General features: G+C 41.0%; 1 protein-coding gene across 9 annotated transcripts in view; it reads left to right on the forward strand.

The window, feature by feature from the left end:
- The first annotated feature begins 52 nt into the window (after positions 1 to 52).
- The window catches only part of LOC119377038 (probable phosphorylase b kinase regulatory subunit beta), a 63,736-nt gene continuing 37,462 nt past the window's right edge, over positions 53 to 26,326 (forward strand). For 4 of the 9 annotated variants that reach the window (XM_049411142.1, XM_037646669.2, XM_049411150.1 and 1 more), the window contains exons 1-12: positions 656 to 808; positions 7,877 to 8,016; positions 8,823 to 8,958; positions 11,693 to 11,795; positions 11,868 to 11,975; positions 13,294 to 13,353; positions 13,465 to 13,601; positions 13,698 to 13,857; positions 15,634 to 15,834; positions 15,950 to 16,007; positions 18,016 to 18,096; positions 18,293 to 18,328. In XM_049411142.1, the coding sequence (XP_049267099.1) occupies positions 729 to 808; positions 7,877 to 8,016; positions 8,823 to 8,958; positions 11,693 to 11,795; positions 11,868 to 11,975; positions 13,294 to 13,353; positions 13,465 to 13,601; positions 13,698 to 13,857; positions 15,634 to 15,834; positions 15,950 to 16,007; positions 18,016 to 18,096; positions 18,293 to 18,328 (1,300 nt within the window). In that variant the 5' untranslated portion in view covers positions 656 to 728. Of the gene's footprint in view, positions 267 to 655; positions 809 to 7,876; positions 8,017 to 8,822; positions 8,959 to 11,692; positions 11,796 to 11,867; positions 11,976 to 13,293; positions 13,354 to 13,464; positions 13,602 to 13,697; positions 13,858 to 15,633; positions 15,835 to 15,949; positions 16,008 to 18,015; positions 18,097 to 18,292; positions 18,329 to 26,326 lie in introns of those variants that run through there. The other 5 variants (XM_049411160.1, XM_037646683.2, XM_049411170.1 and 2 more) reach the window with 4 other exon arrangements.

Consider the following 26,326-nt stretch of genomic DNA (forward strand, 5'->3'; position numbering starts at 1 on the left):
GCATCGTGTGGCGTATTTTCCCTCCCACCTCTTCCCTCGGGACATCATCCTTGTGTTGATCTTGAAACGTTATGCCAGTGGTGCTGGTGTGCGACTGCGGCCCTTTCAGCTCAAGCTCATTACTATCGGCCTGTGTGTTTTGTCGCGTGAAGTAGTCATGTTTCCTTTTTGTGTGACCATGGTGTTGTTTTCGTTAAATATTTGTCTACTGACTCGGTCATAATCGGAGCCTACTAGAAGCCTTGAAGGCGCCAGCAAAGAGAGAGGTAAACGTTTCTTGCTTAGTGTGATCACCCTTGGCGGTTGGTTGTGAGTGGTGTTTACATTTATCTGAACTCTCACCAAACTTCATTACTGCGCACGACGGCTGCCTGCGCTGTTTGCACATACAAAATATGGCTTACTCATTGATCTTTCGCATCCCGCATTCGTAACTGTTGCTTTGCGTAACCTTTGCTTGATTACACGTTGGTGTTATTTGTACATATTATTTTGCATCTGTTCACAGGTGTCCTGCATGCAGAATACTGCTATGAAGCTCTCAGCTTCTCATCCTCTGCAGTAGTCGCAGGCGTAGTAGTGGGCGTTGGTGATGGGATTTCTTTTCTGCTGTTGTGCTTGTAATGTGTCACGCGTCTAATCCCTCTGCTTAAACTGTGCCTTCTTACCCTTAGAGCACCGTGGGAGCTGGTCGGCGTCCCTGACGCTTGTTCTCTCTTTTGCATGGCATGGTGATTGCATGGCTTGCTACCATCAGCTTGGGTTGTATTGCTACGGAAGTAAGAGCCATGAGCCTCTTCAGTCCCAGGTACAGCCAGGTGCTGATGCTGTTAGCGCTCGTAATGCCTGGCATGTTGTGCGGTTTCATCCCAAGAGAGTCATTGAACTGCTGGATCAGAGTAGAAATAATTTTCACCATTGTTTTGCAGTTTATTTCATGCAAGTCTGTCTATTTAAGCTAATTCATATTCAACTTGCTTAAGTGTCATTACCCCTGACGGTTGTCATAACCTTTGATCTTCTATGTTTTTCTGTATGTGGCCTTGCTTGTGCATGTCAAGGCTGCAGTTCATTAGCTTGCTGTTTAAACTGTCTATATGCTGTGTATTGTGTACATGTGCTGTTTACAATGTACTGTGTACAATGTACTGTGTACTAAGTTCAGAGTTTAATGTGTGCTATGTGCTGTTTACTAAGTTTATGGCCCGCCTGACCATAAACTTAGTTGAAATCGAACACATCTTGTGTTTTAACTGCGAACACAAGTGGCAAGAAATGTTAGTCAGCAAATGACAACTCTGCTCGCAAAGATTTTACCTTCCCTTACACCTTGTGCACCCCACTGCATCTTCAAGAAATGATGAAACAAAATTGTCATAAGTCTGGGCAGCAGGGGTATAGCCAGAAATTTTTTTCGGAGGGGCCACCTCCTTCATCTGAAGTGGGGGTCGGCAGGCAGATGTGGTCAAGGGCCATTTTGCGCTCTGAATGCCATGGAAAAAAAAAATTTGGGGGGGGGGGGCACAGGCCCGGTGTGCCACCCCCTGGCTATGCCACTGCTGGGCAGTGAGAACTGGTGAGACATAAGTTGAAAGAAATTCCATTGGGTGATCAATATGTTTTGCATTGTAAAGCACTGTGCTTTACGCAATGCACTCACCTTGTTTTGTCTTCCTTGTGTTTTGGAAAGTTTGGTTTCGGTCATCGCATCTTCCAAACATTTGCTTCAAGGTGCTTGCATTTCTCTTTTGAGCTAATTCCATCTCTCAGATGTGGTACACAAGGTGTTTGCATATGTGTCTAACTTTGGAAGCACACCCATCCTGTTGTTATAACCTTTCTCACCTTTCACTGATATAGAGGGGGGGGGGGATGGTAAATTGGGTAAGTAGATGAGTGTCCTGGTCTAACTTCCCTGAAAAGAACATGGGTTGAACTTAAAACTTTATTACCAATGTCGTACGGGCACTTTTCCATTGCAATTGTGATGCAGATTCGGTGTTGCTACATGGGCACTTGCAGGCATGACTGCTCAGTCCAGATATAATCAGTGGCAGTCTGTGATCATAATCTTCCTCTTTGAATGCAATCATGGGCTGTTATCTGCACTGCAATTTTTAGGCAAAAAATTTCTCAAGTGCTGTAAATGCACTTGAGCAATGTACGATGGGCTAATAAAGCTCACCCAGCCTGATGTGTATGGTTGAACGATGTAGCAGTGATCAGTCTCAAGCAACCTTGAAAAATTCGATCCAATTCAGGCTTTGTACTAACAGTGTTACACCAGCATAATAAAAAAACACACAAATGTGGCTTGTGTGCTCGTTGCATAATTGAAATATTGTCATTGTATATTTTAGTGAGGCCTGCAGATATTTGCAAGCTTGAATATTTATAAAGTCCTTATTGGGGGGGGGGGGGGGCTATTTTATGTGCATTTGAGAACTTGATATCCACCATTTTTTATATATAATAATAGATAAACATACAGGCATATGGCAAGCGCTGGAGCATGCATAATGCCAAGACATGCAAGTGATTTGTGTATGCTGGCTGTTTCGAACACCTGGGTTTAGCCAAACTTGGCTGGAAATATTAAGCTATTTCTGCAGTCTCTGTTACAAGTAAATGCTTTCTACTGATGAAGGCATGCTGCATAGAGGCGGTACAATGCCGCTGTTTGATGCGGAGTGCAGTTAGCTGCACAGAGGTTGTGGTGGCCAGATGAGCATTTTTATTCAATTAAGGGCATATAGAGAAATGAAAGGGATGAGCCAGTCACTGTGCCTCAACACTCGTAAACCCTTCTGGACATAACTTGTCTAGAGCTGTTGTTGAAATGGATGTCCCACAATTATTGTGGTTTAGGAATGAGAATTTCAATCCAATTAGGGTCGTGTGAAGTGCTGGGTAGATGTATGGAAGAAACAAAGGAGACAGGAAGGTCACTGTGGCCCAGCAATGTCAAACGTGACTGGCCATAATTTTGCTATACCTGTTGCACTTATAGAAGGGAATATTTTTGCAGATTTGCTGCACAGTCTAACTGGAATACAGAGGTGTGTGATGTGTGCTGTTGGGTGCTGGATGCAAATTTAAAGCTCTTCCTATATCAATAGCTTGAGAAGGCTGTTTAAAAGTTACTGTGTCGTCATGCTGCGTTCCAGCCATGTCCACTGACAGATTTTTATACGTAATTTTATTTTTGGCAAGCATATTTTACGATAGGTTTCAGCCATAATAGTGTTGCTGTGACCTTTTTAACCTTCACGGGGACTATATGAATAGGTCTTTACAAATGCTGTATTTTTTTTAACCCACACATTGAATGATGTGCACCATTGTTTGCCTTGCATGTCGCTCTAACTTGTTGAGAAACATTCCTTGCTTGCACTACTCATATAACCATTGCACTGTAATCAGTGTGAGGTCTCGAATGCAGGTTCGTGTTCATCCTTAAAAAAACACACGCACACACACACACACACACACACACACACACACACACACACACACACACACACACACACACACACACACACACACACACACATATATATATATATATATATATATATATATATATATATACCTGCGCAAAGCCACGATAGCCTCCGGTCATTAAAAGTAACGGAATGGATTCCAAAAGAAGGCAAGTGCAAAGTTAGGTGGGCAGATGAGATCAAGAAGTTTGCGGGAATAATGTGGCCACAGAAAACACAAAACTTGTTTGATTGGCAAAACTTGGAAGAGGCCTTTGCTGCGCAGTGGGCATAGTCAGGCTGTTGCTGATGATGATCATACAGACGTGTGTGTGCGTCCAAAAGGACAGACGCACGTGTGTGTGTGTGCACGCCTGTGCTTAGTCTCTCTCAATGCTTCAAGAAATAAATTCTGTGAGCACAAAGATCATGCCATTGTTGACAAACAACCAAAACCACCAGATGGGAGTGGAGGCATGAGAAAGACAGCTCATAGCACAAGCAAGGAATTGTAAAAGATTGAGAGAGAGATTCCGCTGATCTCACCTCCTCCCCCAGCTCTACTGGAATGGGTGAATGGCCTCATTAATGCATTCACAGATATGAGAATCACATGTATGTACTTGCCTTGATAAATGGAAAGCTCCCCCAATAGCGGGCGGGGGGGGGCTTCACAGTTTCTTTAGTAAGGTGAAGGCAGGTGCGTGATTACAAAGAACAAAGGAAATGGGAGACTAGGTCAAGATGATTCACTGTTGCCTAAGTGCCATATTCACTCACTTGTGAAGTGCACCTTTGTCAATGAAAAATTTACTAAAGGATGGTGTGCCTGATAGATTTGAGCACAAACCTGTAAGGCATTTAAAAAATGTGTTATTTAAGTTGTCACAGGCAGCACTGAATATGACGTGGTATGGACTGTCAGTTTGGGTGAGGAGGCCTCCAAAAGTAATGCCCAGTTCGCTGGGACTCCAACTCAATATTCTTTTTTAGTATGTAGACAGTGTCTTTACTGTCCCTCTCTCTCACCATAAAAACAGTGGCGAGTAGATAATCAAGGACACTGAGTTAATCATTTCTAGCTGTGAAAAGTTGGTGTGAGATACACTTGACGGTGCGTTACAGTCAAGTAAATACAGTACATTTTTCCTTTTTCCTTATAGGATACTTGCTGTATTCTTTACCAGTAATCAATGAATCTCCAACTCTGATGTGTGCTGATCACAGGACAGTTTACACAGCCGGTTGGAGCCTTGTTATTTCCAGAGCTGTTTCATTGATTTTCTCATTTAGTAGCATGATGTCAGTGAATGTGTAGAGGAGAAATAAAGAGCATTGACATTGGAACAACAGCCCCGCCACGGTGGTCTAGTGGTTATGGCGCTCGTCTGCTGATCCGAAGGTCACGGGATCGAACCCCGGCCGCAGTGGCTGCATTTTTGATGGAGGCGAAAATGTTTGAGGCCCGTGTACTTGGATATAGGTGCACGTTAAAGAACCCCAGGTGGTCGAAATTTCCGGAGCCTTCCACTACAGCATCTCTCATAATCATATCGTAGTTTTGGGACGTTAAACCCCAGATATTATTATTATTATTATTGACATTGGAACAACAGTTTTAAACTCTGCTGCTAGCTATTCCCACTTGACTTTAAAAGCTGTGCATTTTTCTTCCAAAGTCCTTGAAATGAAGCGGGGTCCTGTAGAAGTGGGTGGTGTTTTTTCAGTAAGGTGACTATGGATGTTAACACAACATGGCAGTTCTGGGTGAAAAAACTAAATCCATCAGTTCAAACTGTGTTGTGGTCATGTGACAATTGTTGCATTCAGGATACTAGCTAGCATTCTGCCTTATATGCCTATACAGGGTGTTTCAAGAAATGTGTCCGAAAAGCCTAAAAAAATAAGTGAAGTGCAATGTTTGCTCAGTGCCTTCATAATTACTTTTTCTGCGGATACATCTTTACATGACCAGCGACATCAGTTATAGTAGTAATTAAAGAAATAAAATTAATGAGCTTTTTAATTAGTGCAGAAAGGTGGTAGGGTCAAGTAAGGTAATTGGAGTCCTTCATGCAAAGAGGTCATTGCCGCTTTGAGGTTTCCGAAAAGCAGACGCTGGTAAGTTTAGCAGTGTGATGAAATCTGAGCAATTTTGCTGTTTAAACCGAAATGTGGAAGAGCACAACTGCCATACTCTTCTGAGATGTCCAAAATGAATGAGAGTCATTACATCAGTCATTGATCGACATCGCTTTGTGCGTGTGTTTGGCTGTGCTTACGAATATAGCACTCATGGCGCACATATGTCAGTGAATGCAGAACAACACTGCTATCGTTATGGACAGCGACGTCATTCTGGTCGTCTGCTAGTTGTGCTCATCTGCGCTTCGGTTTCAGTTTTGTTGGAGAATGTGGCCGAATTTCATAACTCTTTATTAATTACCATAGGCCGCTCTTTCTAAATCTCAAAGTGGCAGTGGGCTCTCCACAGGTAGGACCTAAATTCTCCCATTTGATCTGCCCACTTATTTCCATTAATTTTTAAAGCTCATTAATTTAATTTCATTAATTACTGTCATTATTGATATCTCTAATCACTTTAAGGTTGTAGGCCACCTTCAAAAGTCCATTTTTTGGAGAGGTCGATTTTTAGTTTTTCGTTTTTTGTGCACGCCCAAACATTAAAAAATATGCCGCAACAAAAATTATCCTCCTATCATCATTACTTTGTGAGTTACAGCAAGTTTTCCATACCCCATGCACGTATAGCGAAACCGAAACCACAGTGCGTTGGTTTATAAAGTAAGTGTTTCGTCTATATTAATGATATTCAAAATACTTTATAAATTTAATTTTGACTGTTACATAAGAGGATGTCATTAAATATATCTTTGTGTTTCTAATTGTTTTTAAATCTCTAAAAATGGCCATAAGGGGGATGCACACATTTTTCAAGCTCTGAGATCTTTGTTTACGTTTTTCTCAAAATAAGAATGTGCTCCAAATCATGTGACGGAAACTTTCATAACTGTTTTCTCAGTGTGTACTTTGAACTGAAATTTTGTATAATAATTTACAACATATATATCTGTCCAGTGAACCAGAATAAAAGAAATTGATGGAATATTTTTTAATTCACAGCTGATTTGGCAATCAGGTTCAGTATAAACTGGCTCTTTTTTCCCATCTTTTTGGTTTTTTTAACATTACTTCCTTGATAATTACTGCAAAATATTTATCCTAGTTCGTTGCATAGCTCCAGCTTTTAGTTACACAAATGCCAATGCTTTACTGAATTAAACTACCTATTACTCACTTATCACGGCTGGCATGACTACCACTTTTAATGCAATTTTTGAGAAAGAGAACCTCCCTATAAATAAATAATCAATATTTTGCACTATAAATGGCTGGGTAAGTTAAATAAGACATGCTTGTTTAGAAGAAAAAGTTATTTCAACGCGGGCTGCTCGTAAAAAAAAATTTTTTAGTGGCCTACCACCTTCAGTAGAAAAAGTAATTATGAAGGCAGCAAGGAAATATTCCATTTCCCTTACTTTTGAGGATTTTTGGACACATTTCTTGAAACTCCCTGTATATTGTCAACAACGAAATGTGAATACATATAATAAACGAAATGGGATACACCATGTTGTGCAAAATTTGCACATGTATATTGATGTTTTTGAACAGCACTGGTACCTCATAAAAATGGAAGCATTAAGGCACTCCCATGGTAAAACAGGAGCACTGCTGGTTAAGTTACTTGCACTGTGGCCATTCTAGTTTCTGGGAATGCTACAAGCATAGTACTTTGTACAGTACTCACAAATTGAAACACGAACATTTAGGGCTAAGTTATGCACATACATTCGTTTCCAGTGCCTACAGTTTGTGTCATATCGGCGTAATTTTGACTTGAACAATTACATCAGAGCCCACATTACCTTTAGCGGCCAGATTTGCAGCGACATAATGCAGTTATCTTGAGCAATTGTTCATGGCAGTCGTTATATTGAAAAAAATTAAGTTGCGTTTTAATTCGTGAGTACTGTACCTAGGTATTTAATGCTGTCGCTGTTTGAAAAAAGATAATAAAATTTGAACAGGATTAACGTGGTTTCAGCGATGCCACAGATGATGTTTACATATAACTGCAAAAATTTTATTGGAGGTAGTATCAGCATGTCAGGAAAATAGGGAAGAAAATTTTTATATGCCTGTCTACTTAGGTGTCCATTTATAAAATGCAGGTAGTTGAAATTGATTTGGTGTACTCCACTAAAGCCAGGGTGTAGTTTTTGGAAGTGATGGTGCATCAATAGCTGAATCTTTTCTTTTTCAAGTTGTTTAACTGAATGTGCCCTTGGTGGTTTCTTTTTGCTTTCAAGGGAGCGGCTCCGCACTATGGCAGTGCCATTATTTGGCAGAAGCCGAGTCGGCAGCGTAGCAGATACAGTAGACGTCGACACTATAAAATTGACAAATTATACAGACACAGTACATCACTTGGACAAGTTCTATGGTCAAGGTAAGAACCTTTCCCAATTTATGCGAAATAACTTTGAGTACATGAAGTTGTATTGTTCAGGTATGTTTTCTAACATAGTTTTGTCAAGACATCTGATGGGTTTGGGGGCCTTTAAATGAGGAGCATTATAGATAAATATCTAAGGGAGTTGTAAGAAGACTTGTTGAAAAACTAACATTGTGGCAAAACAGCACAGACAACGGGACAAAGAACATGCAGGACACAGCGCTGCTATCAACTGATTTCTTTATTGGAAAGGCAGAGGATATATAGGCAGGCGAACAAAAATCGAAAAATGGCACAAACGCTATCGAGTGACTCGGCCAGCCTGTAGTGACAGCGCTGTGTCCTGTATGTTCTTCGTCTCGTTGTCTTCGCTGTTTTGCCACAATGTTCATGAACCAACTAGCCCACCTCAGAACCCTTGTAAAAAACTGAGTTGTACATACTTGCTTGGTATGTGTTGCATATGCCTCTTTGGTTTTTCTTTTTTGCCATTCTGGAAAATTCTTTAGTTTGTTTTGCAGCTAAGCAAGATAGTTGTGACACAAAATTCATGTTCTGGAAACCCGCACAAAGAGACAAAATGCAAGGTAGAAGAGAAGAAGCAACGACAGTCTCGGAGCATATATGTTTTATCAGTTCACACACTTGTATATATGTATACGTGTGTGTATGTGTATATAACTGAGAAGCTATTGTACTAACTTGCCCTCCTTTTTTGACCTTTGAGCAACGAAATGCACTTTGTTTCTTTCAAGTTAGCTAGTTTATTGTTTCAAACATTTCATTCAAAACTGTTGCAGTGAAGCGGCAACTGCTCAACTTCCAAAGCCCAACAACAGGGCTGTTCCCACGGCTTTCTCGAGATAAGGAGCATGGGTATGTTCGTGACAGCATCTACTGTGCTGTTGCCATATGGAGCCTTTACCAGTCCTACAAGTAAGCATGGCAGGTTTTTTTTTCACCTTTGAAGTAGGCAAATTTTAAATTTGTGCTATGTAGCATACTAAAGAATACTGAAGCTCTGTCAAAGAGAGAAGCCATCTCTGATTGCTGGACATGTGCTGTAGAGCAAGAAATGTCTTGAAAATGAGGCCGGGAGTGCTTGCTTGGCAGAAGAGTGGAGTAAAGATATGTATCTATATGTAACGGGCCTCCATGGCAGGAAGGCATGGAGGCCCGATACATATATCACACATTGAACTCTGGTCTAGGAGTGGTGCAGCAAGGTTGGAATGGGAGGGTGGGAGCTTCAAACTCATTGCTGAGAAATAACAAGCAGGCTTAAAACACTTTCCGAGACCAAGATCTGGCTAAGCTGCTTTTCTGGTCGGATGCAGTGTGGCCCTTTTACTGTACAGAATAGTGTCAACAGTAGTGTGCTTTTATTTTTATAAATATTTAATGAAGTAATAGGGTCTTAGAAAAGTACCTTTTGGCAGTAGAATTCTGTATTTACACTTATATTTGCACTTAATTGTTTCTTGTTTCTTAAAGAATTACCAGCATGAGGAAGTGACTACCATTAATTTATGGTAGAGGGAATTAATTTATTAATTCCCTCTCCGATTTGATATTTCGAAGTGCGGCAAACCAGTAGGGGGTTGCATATTGCGGGGAAGCCAACTGTTTTGTGGCAGGGGGGGAGCAGATCTGCTAACACCGAGAGTACAACTCGGTGTAGCCAAAAGAAAATGGAGACAGTAGTGCACAGATTTTCAACAAGGTGACAATGCTTTGCTATTGTCTTCAGAGATAAGTGCAACTGCTACGGCATGCTTTCATTTCACCTGCATACATATGCAGGTAGTCAAATGCAAAAGCACTTCGGGTGCTACGATAAAATTGCCTATTCTAATCTCATGGACATGGCTTCACTTTGCATCATTAATTGGCATTGTAAGAATAGTAATAAATGCTTCAGCTAACCTTTGGAATGCCTCAAAAAAAAGAAACAAAAAGTACATGCATGCTGCACAAATGCAACCAATCTGTTTTTATCATGTAGAATTGCAGTTGCTGCTTCGCAAACTGGCTAGTTATTGTTTGCTGTCCTGTTGATCTACTCAAGTTTTTTTTTTTTTTTTGTGACTTTATTAATTTACATATTGAGGAAAAAATGGGTTGGCTTTCTTTAGAAGTATTGAGTTGCAACAAAATATTCAACAAAACAGTTGTAGAAAGTATGAGAAGTTAACATGAGATCATTTACAATCTGTTGAAATCACAAACACATTCCAATCTATTGTTTATCATGTGCATGACTGCAAGTGTAGTAGGGGGCTGTATTTGTGGCGGTATAAGGATAAGGACGCAGGACTCTCCCTACGAGCCATCCTAACCGCAGTGGACAAGGGGGCCCGTTTTAATTTAAGACACAACCATATGAAGCCATAGAAAGCATAGGGGGTGTAATTTTTAGTTTGTAATTGAAGTGTGCAGTAATTAGTATATAAAAGGAAGATTAACTTTTGGCCATAAACGGTTCGAGGCCACACGGAGAGCCAGGATTAATTTGGTAGGAGCAATCAAAGAAATGCTGCCAGTACTTAGTCTCGGACTACCTTGGCCTCCTCATGAAGTCGAGGAACTGCTTCGCTGTATGGCATGGTTGTCAATGAGAACAAGCTTTTTCTGTTTACCAAAACAACAGTTTATTTCTTAAAGGTGCTTTTGGAAGCATTATCTGCGAGGCATGCATTCTGATTTTCTGTCGACATGTATTGTCTCAAGGGGGTGCCAATTTTTTAAAAAGATTTCTTTTCCCCCCCGTGTAGCCCTAGAAATGACATAAATGTTGGAGGAACAAGAGTGAAGTGCCTCAGGCTGGCCAATGCTCACGTTAATCCAATTTTTACCCTACAGTGTCTTCACATCTGTCGGCTCCCATCTCAACTTTCGATTCAAAAATATGTCATTTTCACAATTTTAGAATTATTTAAGTATTTGGAAATGCTAGTTAGCTTTTTCCAGTGCATAATGCCGTTTTATGTGCTAAGTCATTGCCCGCAACAAAGAAAAAAAAGTTTCATTTGTTTGGCAGACCTCTGAGAAATAGTTGTTTTCCAGTGATAACAAAAATGTTAAAATAAGGCAGGAGTTTAAAGGGACACTAAAGGCAAACAACTTTTTATACAAGAGTGAAAGGGCAATGCTGGAGAATGTCTAAAACATCAGTATTATGCACAGCAGCACTTCATTAATAGAGAAATTAAGGTAAATGTAGGGCACGATTTGTGCCACCAGTGGGACATTCTGGTACTATAGCCCGATGACGTAGGAGGCCCTCAATATAATTAATTAATCACAATCACTCAAACTATACACAAAAAAAGATCACTGCAGTGCATTACAAGATGGTATAGTAGAAGGCTACTTGTGCATTTCTGTTCGATCGTAGAAAAACGAAGCTTCTTGTGACATTGCCCTAGCAGATGGCATGCTAACAGCATGCAGACCGCCAAAATGAGATTTTCATTCAATTTAATAATTTTCTTGCCATGAAACAAGCACTACGAGGTTTCTGTAATGGTATTTTAAAAGTGCACACCGACTTCCTATTTGCCGTTAGTGTTCCTCTAACAACGTCGTAATGCCACTGGTTTGCATTGCTGAACATTTGTACATTGTGAGCTTTTTTGAACACCTTTGTTTTCTCTCTCTATCTCCTTAGGAGGATCGATGATGATCGAGGCAAATCGTATGAGCTGGGCCAGAGTGTCGTTAAATGTATGCGTGGCATATTGTTTTGCTGGATGCGACAGTCTAAGGACAAGGTTGGTTGTGCGATTTGGGGATCACTGTTATGCTGTGTAGCGATGTCTGATATGTTGTTGCTTGTCTCTCAGATGGAAAAATTTAAAGTGGAGCAAGGGCCGCAGCATGCTCTGCACTCAATCTTTCACCTGAAAACTGGCATGACTGTCATTCCTGAAAGTGATTATGGGCACCTACAGGTGAGTCTTCAATTCAGGCATGTTTCTTGGCACTCCACACACACACTCTATATATATATATATATATATATATATATATATATATATATATATATATATATATATATAATATTAACACAAAAGTGTTTTATGCCGGGGTCCACCACGGCTCCAATGACGTATTTCCGTTGCGGATATGACGTTGTAAAATATGAAGACTAACAGCGGGCAAAGAAAAAAAAAAAACAAGAAAAAGTTCCGTCACCGGGAATCGAACTTACGACCCCTCACTCCGCAGCACGCAGTGCGAAACGATTCGGCCACAAACGGCACGTTCTTCGCAATGCTAACGGCGATCTATTTATATACACCATTTGCCGGTGGCTGTACTCAAGAGATCTCTGTTACAGCGTGTTTTGATAGGCATCAATTACAAAATACTTGGATACAGGTAAGGGTCCCAGAGTATAAATACTGGAAACGGACCCTAATTACGTTGTGCAAATATATGTGGTAGTTCAAACATGACTTTACATATAAATCAAATAGTAAATTACTATTTGATTTATATTCAGCTCATGAATTGACTGATGCATGAAGACTGATGCAAATGGGGAGTGTTCAAAATGATTCTGCTTCAAGATAGCGACAGATGCTGCAGAGGGCAAGTCTTTTGCAAAAGCCTGAAACAGCTATTCTCTGTGTTATAATTTGCAATAACCTCCAGTCATTCAATAAAGGTGCCTCTCCTTTAGGCAGCCTATGAATTTGTTGTCCCAATATAAGCAAATCATTTTTTTTTTGCCAATGCTCTCCCGACTGCAACTCTTTAAATTCATATATAGATGTAATATCACGCTCTGATTCTTCACCAAACAACATTTTATGTGCATGTGGCTACTCATTTCACCAGATAACTAAATATTTATCATTTACAAAGCACCTTAATTGTCCAAAGTTCTAGTTAAGAGGATCACATGCATGCATTGAGTAATATAACTAAGCCCTTTTTACTGCAAAGATTCCATATAAACCTTACTGTTCATTCTGTTTGTAAATGAAAAAGATGTTTTATATTAGACTAAATACTCAAAGGTTGTTGTCCTTGAATGTTCATGTTTGATATGATGTGAAAATTTTTGCTGTCTCAGCTCCGCTAGTTTTTCAAATACTGTATCGTGTCCATCTTGGATGAGGACTGCATATTGGTCTACCATCAACAGCCTATTTCTTGATGTTCTTGATTTAAAGCATTTCAAAACTTGATATGCATTGTGAAACTGAGTCCTTTCATATGTGTCAACTACAAATGTTTACTTTTTCTTTTCAAAACTTCCAGATCGATTCAGTGTCACTTTATCTACTGTATCTTGTTCAAATGATCACCTCAGGGCTCCAGGTGGGTAGTAATAGCTAGTTTTGTTTTTTGTTCAGAATAGCGCTTTACTAGAGTTATGTACTTCAGCTGTAGTGTTTTTGAGGTTTTAAATGTGGCCGTTATGCATTTCAGATCATTTATACAATGGATGAAGTGAACTTTGTACAGAACTTGGTGTACTACGTGGAAAGAGCTTACCGCACACCAGATTTTGGAATTTGGGAAAGGGGCAGCAAGTATAACAATGGCACCCCTGAGATTCACTCAAGGTAAACAGATTGGCTGTCACGATAATTTGTGCATGTCAGTTTCACCTTAACCCTTCTTTTGTGACTGCTTTAGTTTTTCTGTTTGGAAAAATGCAGCTCAATAGGCATGGCAAAATCTGCATTGGAAGCTATCAATGGCTGCAACTTGTTTGGTGACAAGGGTGCGTCATGGTCTGTCATCTATGTGGATGTTGATGCTCACAACCGCAACAGAAGTATCTTTGAGACATTACTGCCGAGAGAGTCGAGTTCAAAGGTATGATGTACAGCTTACTTTTTCAGCCTTTTTACAGGGTACTTAGACTTTCAAGTCTGTGAATTCAGCTTGGGAGATGTTAACACATCAGAAATCACAGTGCAATGTTTCCAGAGGTAGCTACTGATTTTGCACAGCATTGGAAAAATTAGAAGTAGTTGCTGTTCATTGAAGAGTGGCACGTACCTAGGGTAACATACCCAGCAACCCAACCCATGTTGGTCTGACGGTTTGTTTGAAAACCAGTTCCTGCAACACAGCAGCCCAATGCCCTACCCATTAGAATGCGGACCACCCAGTGATCTTAAGCTGGAGTGAAAGGGTTTAACATATGGACATGCAAATTTACTGCAAACTGGGTGAAGTTCTCATTGAGCGATAATTGTGTTAAAACTGCTATTGAGATTGGTTTTGCTGCCAAAACTGCTTTTTGCTTTTGGGAAATTAGGGGTAGAGGTGGTTGTTGCATGCACTTGTAACACATGGGCAAAAATGCTGTGCATCTCCTTTTGTGAGGTTGAGTTATTCACAGGTTCGTTCAGTGTTGTTTTTAAAATCTGACTGACGTGGTTTAGCATGGGCATAGACGTAGAAATATTTTGTGCGCAAGAGAATTTTTGCCAAACTTGAGACGTTAACAATTAAAAAATTTTTGATCTTGTATGAAGGACAAATCAGTTGTAATTGTTAGTCACAATTATTTGGTTGTTAATGCTGGTGATAACGCCTGACCCTTGGAAAGTGCAGTGAGAGTGGAGAATTTTTATTACAGTTGAAACTCGATCTGACAAAATCCGATTTTACAAAGTTCCCGATTTAACGAAATAATTCGAGTGGGGTCATTGCTTCGATAAATTGAGTTTTCAACTTTACCTGTCTTTATATGATGATTACAAATTTTTTCTTGTTACTGGAAAAGATAATGATATAATAATTATATTCAGTGAGGCATATGATAGTGTGTCTAAAAAACGTGTTGAATGTTACTACAGTGAATCAATTTCATATGCATGCTGTAGCTGGTATTCCTTTTGCACGGAGCACTACAAAATAACAGTGTAGCTACTGCAGGACTCCTTTAGGGAGTAACAAGAATAAATTTTATTTTTGCAGACCCCGCATCAGCCCCTCAAAATAATCTGGCACTTTTATGAAAATTGTGGAATGTGCGTGACATCAAAGAACATGTTGTTAAAAACAATTCATAGCAACAGGGTATTTCTGAATTTGCCGTGTACGAGCAGAGTTATGGGAAATCAGCTTGGTTACATTACGATGCGGTTCCATACTTACCAATGTTTTCGTTGTCCTGGTTGCACTCAAAGCTGTATCACTTCGCCCATGCAGAGTGCCTACCATGCTTTGCACATATTTCTGCAAAACTTTGGTTCAGAATGACCTCTAGATTGGGGGACATGACTGTCAATCATGCAGCCTGATCTCAGAAGCGATGATATTGTTGGAGTTATAACATTTGCTGCCACCAGTCAAATGCATTGCTTTAGCTGTAATGACGTGTGATCATCTTTAATCTTGCTTATGGCATGGAGCCTGATGTAAAAAAAGACTGGTCAGTTTCAGTTGTGTTTACATGTGCATGGCAATTTGTGTGAAAAACAGTGAAGGTTTTTGGAAGTGAAAAGCCAGAGAAGGCACTCAGTCTTTTGAATGAAATTGTAGAATCCATGTTGTGAATATAGGAACAATGTTTGGCTTGGGTGTTAAATGGGCACCTTAAAGTATTTTTGACCAAAACACGGTCTGCTCTTTGTCTAGAACACAGACACTGGGCTCCTCATGGCAGTCAGCTTTCCATGTTTTGCCACCCATGATGACTACTTGTACAAACGCACGAAAGATAAAATAATACGAAAGCTTCATCGGAGTAATTATGGCATCAAGCGATTTTTACGAGATGGCTATGGCACTGTGCTTGAAGACAGAAGCCGTAAATACTACACATCAGGGGAAACCAAGGTGAGTTCCGCTGGTATTTTTAATAAATGGCGTACATGTATGCTTTGTGGCTGACATAGTTAAGGTGTTCATTAGCCTTGCGGTTTTATAAACCGGCTGTTTCCTCTTGTTTCAGGCATTTGAAAACATCGAGTCGGAGTGGCCAATGTTTTTTATTCTTATGATACTTGATGGTAAGCTATTCTCAGTGTTCCAAGTATACTGAGTCTCACGATAAGTAGCAAATAATAAATTCTGATAACTCCATTGCTGATACGAGGGGTGTGGCTCCTGAATGCGATGGCTGCATTTTTAGTAGGGCGGGAGAAAAAAACATTTGCATAGCGAAATTAAAGGGAACGTTAAGGCTTTCCAGGTAGCCAATTAATTAAGCCCTAGTTTAGGAGATGATGCTGCATCAAGAGATAAAACATAACTTGCTGAACTATCAAAGCTGGCCAACAAGAAGAAACTCGGTGACATGCGGAATCTAAGAGATGGAGGCAGCACCAGAAAAAGGTGGCAGCATCAAAACAGCTAAAAGAAAACTGTGTAATAGGAAGGACCAAAATGCATGCACCATAAAATAAGCCGGGCAGTGTTATTAGCAACTTCAGTGACATAGTGAAGGTGGCAGAAGAATTCTATTCTGAACTGTACAGCTAGAAAAAAAGCCATTCAACCTTGAATGAAATCGACGTTCAACAGGACACGGAAGTTCTGTCACTAATTACATAGCAATGAGGTTAGAAAGGCAATACAAGATATGCCCTAAGAAAAAGCTGTTGGAGAAGATGGCATGACAGTTGATTTTATCAAAGATGGAGGCGGTCTTATATTCAGTAAACTCTCTAATATGTAGATGAAGTCTTAATTACTAACAGGGGAGCCTACTCATGAAAAGATTTGCCGAAGATTAAAAAGGGGATGCTGGAGTGCATATGGCAGACATTCCCTAATCATCACGTGCAATTTACTGTTTCCATAAAATATAAAGTGTACAATCACTGTGTATTGCCAGTGTGGGGCTGAAACTCGAAGGATAAGAAAGCAACTTAAGAAGAAGTTAAGGACCAAGCTTTGTGTTGGGAAATGGAGACTGATAGGTGTCACGTTAAAAACAAAAAGACAGCAGAATGGGGCCAGAAAATAAACAGGGATAGCCGATATTCTAGTTGACATTAAGCGAAAAAAATGGACCTGTGCTCGTCGCACAATGCATAGGTGAGAGAAAAAACTGGTGGTCACTTAGAGCGACAAAATGGATACCCAGGTATGGGAAACTTAGACAAGGATGGCAAAGAGTTATGCGGGGTGAGGAAATTAAGAAGTTTGCAAGCATAAAATGGAATCAGCCTGTGCAGGACAGGCTGAATGGGAGATCATTGGGAGAGGCCTTTGTCCTGTAGTGGATATAGAATCAGCTGATGGTGGTGATAAAGCTTCGAGACATTAAAACCCATCGATGCTTATAAGTAGTTAATCCTTTGTAAAAGTTCATTCTTTGATGCACTCAAGTATTTGTCCATTAACTTGTTGCTTAATTATATGCCTAATTAACACCCATTGCTAACAACTCCTTCATTCTTTATTTGAATAGAAACACTGCCGGGCATGAAATTGTAGCTCTGGTCACCACTATTACTGCATTGTCTAATGAGTGTGGAATGTGAAAACATCGGGTGTACATCATAAAACCCAATGTGTTCAAATTGAATCGGCAGTGCATAACTATAATGTGCCTTATAATTAAATAGTTGATTTGGCATGTAAATCTGGAGAATTTAAATTTATCAACCCAATTAAAAAGAAAAAGCTCTTCTTCTTCCCCCCTTCTCTATAAAAGTTGTGATACGTGAAGGTAGAAAATAATGACAGAAGTGCTTTGTCGTAAGGTAATAGATACAGAATTTTTCCAGTAGGCATCTTCATGGCTTCACTGTAAAGTCTGTGCAGGACCAATAGTGCACTGCTTACAGTGCGCAGTGGGTCCTGCTCATAGAGAGCCCCTCATCATATTTTAGCTTGTTCTCTTGCAATAGGAACATTTCTCTACTCTCATTGGAATTACTTGCAGCGCTACATTACTGGCCTGTGAGCCTGTGCTGAAGATGTGGTTTGCATTTCGTTTGATTAGACCTCATTCTGGTGCGTTGTTCATTTCTACGCCTAGTGAGAGGTCCTCTGCTATTCTGCTTTCAGGTATATTCAAGGGTTTGGATGATCAAGTTCAGAAGTACAAGCAGCTGCTAGCACCAAGATTGAAGAGGGACAAATATGGAGGTAATTCCTCTTGTTAAATCACCAGGTCACTGGGAAATGGTGCGTGTATCATGTTTGGAAATCGCCATAGGTAAGTCTTTGATGTTGGCAAAGTTGGTAATGCATTCCTGCTCGTTCACTTTACAGTTTTGATTTGCATCTTGTAAAGTTGTAAGTTAATTCAATGGTTTCTGTTTATGGCACTGTGCAATTTCAGATGGCACTGTAGATTCTTCATCAAGAAAGCCCACAGGTAAAATGAGGTGTGCTGGTTTTGTTAACTTTTTACTTCTTAGGTGTATAAAAATTTATCAACCTCTTTATAATTTGCGCGATTTTTATTATTGTGGCAAATTCTTTTGTAACCATTTATTTTGCTCATTAGTGCTGTCTAATGTAATTAGTTTATTTGATATCCTTGAAGTATGATAAAATGTTTGGGTATGTTCAGTGTTTCGACATGAATAAAGAGGGGCGTCATCACATGGCTACCAATTGTGGTGGTTCAGTGGCTGTGGCATTCTAGTAACAGCATTGATTCTCTACCAGTGCATGGCACATTCCAACAGAGTGGAATGCGAGAACACTCCGGTACTTTTTATTTATTTTTATTTACTTACATATGCTGCAGCCCCTATTTAGGGCTATTGTAGGAATGGGAACGTTATATAATGTTAGTAAGACAACAAACAAAAAATTCAAGAAAACACTACTAACGGTTAAACAAATACACACACAAGAGGACAGTATTAAAAATGAAGTAGTTTACATATCAGTAAGATGCTTTTCACTTGCAACTAAAAAATCTTTTAGTGGTATGGAGCGATGATGATACTGGGGAGAGAATTCCAAAGCTCTCGTGTATGTTGAAAAACACTGTATTTAAATGTATTAGTACGAGCAAATAAAGGTGTTACGTTTGAGGTGTGGGAGCTATGGGTAAAACTTTTGTTAGTAAATGTGATGAGGTTACCATTAGGAAGGCCAGAGGAGGAGTTCATAATTGCATATAAAATTTTTAAAGCTTTGATTTGATATTGCGAGAATAGTAATTTAATGTTTAATGATTGTAGGGCTAGTGTTGTTGAGTAGCTGTGCCTGTAGTTATGGAAAATGAAACTGATGGATTTTCATTGAACATTATGCTGAAGAGAAGCTCATGTCACCAATATTTTTTTGGAAACCCAACTACAGTTTTGCTGACAGTTCATTTGCTATTCTTGGATTTCAAAATCAGTCAGTAAATTTTGCTGTTATTGCATTTAATAGGAATAATAAAAAAAAGAACGTTTGTGTAGATTGTATAGTATACAATCGTCATCTTTATGAGAGGGAACAAATGAGAGTATGGCGAATACTTCGTAGCCGCACGGGCCCCATGGCATGCGGCGTCACGACAAGGGGCTGCATTCCGAAGTTATCACTTCTGGAAATATATTGCCATAATATTGCATTAAATTCACTCTGATTGGTTGATTGAAGAAAGGCAGGCAAGTATTCACTTCAATCATTGGAAAAGCAAGATTCTTCTTAATGCAAAGCCATGTCGCTGAAAGAGAGAGTCTCAGAATATGGCCCCAGATGCAAAAACAAAAGGAGAGGAGCACACTAACCTGTCTTCTGTTCTTAATTCCATACCAAACGTATCCTTTATTCAAATACTTCCCGTAGGTACGCCCACTAATGATAACTATTAGATTTTAATTTTGTATGAATGCACTGTATCTGTTGCAGCTTCCAGAGCAATTGAAATAAACGGTGTGCATTTCTGGGAACATGATTGTCTTGTCATATCCTGCTCTTCTTCTCCACTTGCGTGCAGTTTATCAACACAGAAAAAAGGAGATGTGCAAGAATGGGTGCAGGCAATAGAAGCAATGACACTCCTCTATCTCCTCTTCATTTCTTACCTCTGCAGCACCTTGCGTGTTTTGAAGCTATCTTCCATGCATTCATGTTTTCCCTTTCATAAAGATGATGATTTTACAGCACTTGTGCAATAAGAAAATTGTTTTTGAAAATCATACTATTTACTGAAGTCAACAGATAATAAAGCCAAAAAAAGCTTGGGGGGCGTTATTTGTAGTTTTTAGTTGAAGTATATCAAGTATGACATAAAAGGAAAATGAATTAAAGGAATGGATAAACAACTCGCTTCCAGTCAAGGCTGAACCCATAACCTTCAGAGGTTGTGGGTTCGATTAGACCTGTGCGCCGCCGCCGCCGCCGTCGCCGCCTGTTTTTGCTCACGCCGCTCGAGCCGCCGCCGAAGTCCCGAGAGTTACGCCGCCGCGCAATAATTGCTGCGCATCGCCGTTTTTGTTTCTTTTTAACATGAACGGGGAATCTGGACATAAAATACACCGCTTCACCGAGGAGTTATTCTCGATGTGTCCCCATAGTGGACTGTCCATTTTGGCTGCCGCTGATTGGCTGGAGTTCGGCGAGCAACGCACCCCCTGTTGCCGGTTCTTCTTCATCACGAAGCCTTCTCGACAAAATGATAGGGACAGAATGCGCTTCAGAGCAACTAACGCAGCCTCCAGAGATCCGCTTTTGGGCGGCTGTTTCGGAGGTCGTGCATAAACTCTGATCGCGTTAGCAGTCGAATTAGGTTTAGTGTGGCCACCCGTCTAGCGTGCATGTGAAGGTCGGTACGCATTCCCTGTTCTCGAACATCTGGGACACATTCATATGCGTGTTTTGACTTGACAAGTCCCTCTTTCTGTACATTTCGTTCCCATTCTTCTTACGATGGAAATGTGCTGGCGGGTTCGGTGCGTCGACGCGGTCAGGAGCGAAGTAACATCACGGCTTCCCGTTTTTGCGAAGAATAGAATGTGCTGTGCCGAAATGGACTGCAGACATCTCCTTTAGATGGACACGTCCAGAATAGCTCCCCGGAAGTTGTATCTTCCTATCCTCCAGAAGCCTCACGAGTATTGCCTGACCTCAAGGCTGTGGCGTCCTCCGGCCTGACGAAGCAACTCGCTGGATAGCATATTCGTGGAGTCTTGGACCTAGTAGACTGTGCATAGATAAATAAAATAGATCAGTAATATATAATGATGTGTTAGTACACTTTGTTTCTTTCATTTTTACTCGAGCGAATCGACAAATAAATATAGAAGTAAAGGCAATGAAAAACATAGAATAACAGATAGCTGAGCTAGTTGGTAGGTATTAATTGTAAAAAGACACGATGTGCAAACATGTACACAAGAGAGATGTCAAGAGAGTGAACAGTTATCTCTTACGTAGACTACCACGTGCACCTGATTGATAGGTATCGCCTCTTGCCTGGATGGATGGATGGATGCATAACTTTATTGAGGTCCTTCGGTGCGCGCAGCGGGCCAGATAAGTACTTGTGTCTACCTTCTTTTCCGCCGCTGTACGATTTTTCAGTTGTTAGTGGCGTCTGTGGTGTCTTGACTACTCTCTTGTGTATGTGTTTGCATGCCCTGTCTTTTTAGAGGGCCCCAAAACAGCCTCTGAAAATACAAAATCGAGCGCGTCATTCTCTCTTGGTGTTTCTTGTCTTTGTGGCGCACTTCGCGACACCAGAACAGTGATTCACATGACATCATATGGGCACATACTCTCGACTAATCCATATACCAGAAATATCAGTTGTGAATTGTCTCACACTCTGCTTTGCCATGCAGTCGCCTACCCGTTCTTTCTTGTCTCGCGTGACTATCGTGTGCCATCAACTGATTTCGCTCCATTTTGTGCGTTTACATCTGCGCAAGCGGAGATAACAGGGTGTAGCCGACAAGCGCAAAGTCCCGATAGGCTCAACGCTTGGTGCTGACATTGTACGTGTGCTTTATGAAGAGATATCTGACGAGGAGATATTACCTGCAAAAAGGGTAGTGAAAGGCGAGAACGAAACCAATGGAAAAGTCGTCGGATTATTTTATTCTTCCAACGGACGAACTCTTTACAGTAGAGACGATGCATCTCCCCAGAAAAAAAAGCGAGCCCGCTTCCACAGTTATTGTATATTATTTTTTTTGCGATAACAATTATATTGACACCGAACAGGTCTTCACCATCACCGTCATGTTCCGTATAAAGTCCGAATTGATGACATCGGTCTGCCCATCGCATGTTGTACCCGTGAGTAAAAGCTGGCGAGCGCTGGCGAGGAACACAGCTGAAGCAGAGATGAAACAAGCTGGCTGTCTCCGTCGCACGGAGGGCGCATTCGATAACATCACCCCGCGTGCGAGACCACAGGTCTAGGTTTGATAGACTTTGTTAGGTTGTGTTGGACATAAAACCAATCAGTCGTTTCCCCTTCTTGCTTTCATACGATCTAATTGAAGGATATGTGCATGTGTCACAGAAAGTTGACATAATTAACTACAGTAAAACGAAAGTTGTGATAACTTTTTAACACAAAAGTGTTTTATGCCGGGGTCCACCAAGACTTCATTAACGTATTTCCATCATGGATGTGACGTTGGCAAAATGCACAGTAACGAATTGTTAGAGAAAAAAACTAGAAAAAGTTCTGTCACCGGGAATCGAACCCGCGACCTCTCTGTTTGTGATGATTAATGTCGGGCGTTAAACCCATTGCGCCATCGACGCACATCTACGAGGCTTCACGAACGCGCCTTATATCTCTCACACAATCTCTCTCACACGGTGCTCTTGGCTTGCGAGGCGGTGTCGTCGTCTGTGAAAGGTGAAATGAAGTACTGCGTTATGACACTAACAAGTGTCGGCGATAGGGAGCGATTCGGTGACGACGCAGTTAAAGCGTCTCGATGCCAGCGAGGAAGTTGGCCGCACTAGCATCGAGGAGTTGTCCTAGATGCAGTTGCATTCTTTGCCTTTCACTTCGTGTTAGAGCGTGATGGCTCCTTGTCGGAGTAGTGCAGCTTCCACATGCATCAACGATGTTTCTTCGCCGCCTACTGCTTCGAGTGCGATAGCACCGACTAATAAAACTGCTGCAGTAAGTGCCTCAGAAAGGCAAGGATGTCAACGGTCGAATGTCGTGCCTTGGCTGAGTGAGACAGAGGCCAGTGGGACATGGAACATCGTCACGCATTCTCGGCTCAAGCTACGAACCTCTACCTCCAGTGTTGCTGAAGCGCAATGTGGTAGTGTATGCATGAGCACAGGCGTAGGTTACCCTATTACTCGGGAGCGCACACCTTGCCATTTCTCTCCTCAAGTGATGACGCTTTGAAGGAATGCATATCGAGTACCACTGTTTATTATGTGTTTATTGATTCATCATTGCGCGGGATTCACAATATGCTGCGTCAAGGTATATGTTAACAAATTCAGCTACCACAATGGTTAAGACATGATCATGAGCGTTAGTCGTCAGGATGGAGATCCCGACGACTAACGGGAGGAAAAGCCTTGGGAGGAAAAGTTCCCAACGTGGGCGAGCAAGCTGTCGCCCATTCCTTCACAATTTGCAGGCTTTCTGTCTCTTTAGCGCACTCAGTGGCTTCCGCGTTGCACCAGCGGTGCTGTCTCTAATGTTGCGCGCGATTTTCACACCATAACAAAGGAGAGCACTTTGCAGATTTCCACTGGGGGTGCTATTCTGGATATTGTCAAATTCCGCCATGCCAAATTCTGCCATTGTTCAACTCTGATTGACCCAGAGACCTGCTACGGCCTCTCCAATTGGCTTAAAATGCCGCCATTACGAAATTGACGAGATGGTGGAATTTGACAGTGTCCAGGATAGCACCCCAGTGCTCCTTTAGGGGCGGGAATGGGCCGTGTTGAACTGCAACAGTGGGTGTTTCATTTTGTTTCATTTTGGTCATGTTTCATTTGTGTTTTGGCCATGTTTCAAAAGTGTTTCATTTTGGCCATGTTATAAGGGCTGTCAGTTAAACGGAGCATTAATTCATGCAAACAAAAGTGGAAGGCAAGAGAAAATGGGCTTGCTAGTGTGCGAGGCAGCATCTCAGAGAAATTTACTAGATTTGTGCATTGCAAACAAGCAGGAACACTTCTTAGATCACTCAGTGGTGATCGTGTCTGCAAAGCGTAAAATGACTGTGTGGTACTAAAACAATTTAAACTTCTAATAAACGGTCACGTGCCTTGGCCTTTGAGGGAGCCACGCTTTAAGCAAAAATGAAAGTCGTGTGCACTAATGTCCTGCACAATATGCATTGCTTTCAACGTCAGCATCCATGGCACATGATATTGGCTAATCACCTAATCTAAAATATGCAATGCCGCCACTGGAAATGCGGTGCAAAACAAAATAGTAAAAGAAGAAGAAAAAAAGGAGGGGCTCACCACATGAACATTATGCAGCACCTCAGTTACAGTACATGAAAGAAGGGGAAGAAGGAATTCCACTTGTGGACACCTGTTGAAGCAAAAGTGGAAAGTGTCTGCATTAGTAGTGAGGCTTGCCGCGTGGTGGCATGGTAACTGAACAGTTCAATATCTTGTAACTCTTCCAATAATGAACCAATTTCAAAACTTCTTTGGGTAATGCACTCTCTAGACGGTGCCTTGCAACTTCCAATGCATAAGCCAAATTCACAATCTAAGGCTGATGAGGGGCCCTCTAAGAAACTTGTGTTAAGCAGATCTCACTCGCTTTTATATACCCGTGGTGTTGCCAGGAGTCGACAATGACTCGCATAACAACAGAGAGCCAGTTTCAAAGCCAAGGCACGCTGTGCCTTTGGCTGACATCTTTAGGAGATTTGCTGGCTCTTGAGGTGAACAAAGGATCAAGAATACACAGTGTTTTTAATTCAGAACAAAGTATGTGATGCCTCTATTGACAAGTGACACTCAAAGAGAAAACAACACTTCTTTCGGGAACAAATTCTTTTTGTAGCTAGCAGGTCTTGTTTCTCAATGTGACACACTTCTGATCCTTGTCAATATTCAAAGCTAACTCTATGTATATGAGAAAGGGAGGAGAAAACGGTAAAGGGTAGGAATATGGTGTGATTTTTAGTGACCACATAAAGCCATGGAAAGCGTACTGAATGATTTTTCATCTTTGTTTTTACAGCACTGCCTAATCATATACAGTAAAAGCTCATTAATGCGACACTTGTTAATTTGGGAAATCGGATAATTCGGACGTGTTCTTTGATCTCGGTCAGCATATACGTTGTTCAATGGCACCAAACTCTCGTTAACTCGGTCATATTTGGCCACAACCTTGTTAATTCGGATGATCCTCGGAGCACGCCAAGCACAAAGCGCGGCAAATACGGAACGCGAAGCAGTGAAAACTGCGTTCGCTGGCAGCCGAAACGGCCGCAGGCTTTCAGAAAGGCGTGGTTGCCATCCACAATCACGTTTTTGCTACGTAATAAGGTGTGGGTTCAGAGCACGTTTCGGCTTAAGAGGTCTTGAGCCGAAACGGGGTCTTGAGCAGCGTTCACATTGTGAATTAAGTCGCAAATGACGAAAATTGCGGCTTTTGCATTGCTCTTATGCAAAGTAATTACCGGATTTACTCATTCCTTAAGAAAATGAAAGTGCATTGATGAAATAGACACTTGTTAATTATTTTCTTGATAATTTTGATAATTCGGCATTCGGTTAATTCGGACAGTTTGTCCGGTCCCGTGAAATGCAAATTAACGATCTTGTACTGTATGAGGGTTAAATTTGCATGATATTCATTGAGAAATGGAAAAGAATGTTGAAGATGTAATTTCCCTGCTGATGAGATCCAAACCTGCAGTCCCTGTTTGATAGGCAATGCTCTACCAGGGAGCTTTGGCAATGGCAGTCCCTTCTTGCATTTTTTTGAGTACCTGTTGCATCATGCAGGGACTGGTTTTTGCTCTTACCAGTGAGAAAGCCTTTTCTTCTACTTTTAGTTAGATCTTGAACATTAAAGAATAAAACTTGAAATTGTTGGAAATTTCATCTGAAAACTTGAATTGAAAATTTCAATAGTCAAATTTTAGTTTTGGCTGCAAGCATACTGTCTAGCCTTGATTCAGTTTCTGAGTGCAGTACTGGAGGGCTCTTTCTGCTCACTCATGTAAATCGAGGTTGGAGATTGTATCTAAGAGCCAGTGACAGAACTCGCGCCATGACTTTAGAACACCTTCGTGGTTCTGGAACCAGATGCAAGCGCTATCTTAAAGGCTGAAATGCACATTTCCTAGTTTTGCTTTGTTGTCTCACTCATTGTACTCTGCTACACACTCAAAATCAACCAGTTTCTACATCTTCAAAGAGTTCCCATGGAAAGAACTTGGCATATGCTCGTTCT

This window comes from Rhipicephalus sanguineus, chromosome 1 (genome assembly GCF_013339695.2).
Source record: "Rhipicephalus sanguineus isolate Rsan-2018 chromosome 1, BIME_Rsan_1.4, whole genome shotgun sequence".
NCBI classification, from domain to species: Eukaryota; Metazoa; Arthropoda; class Arachnida; order Ixodida; family Ixodidae; genus Rhipicephalus; species Rhipicephalus sanguineus.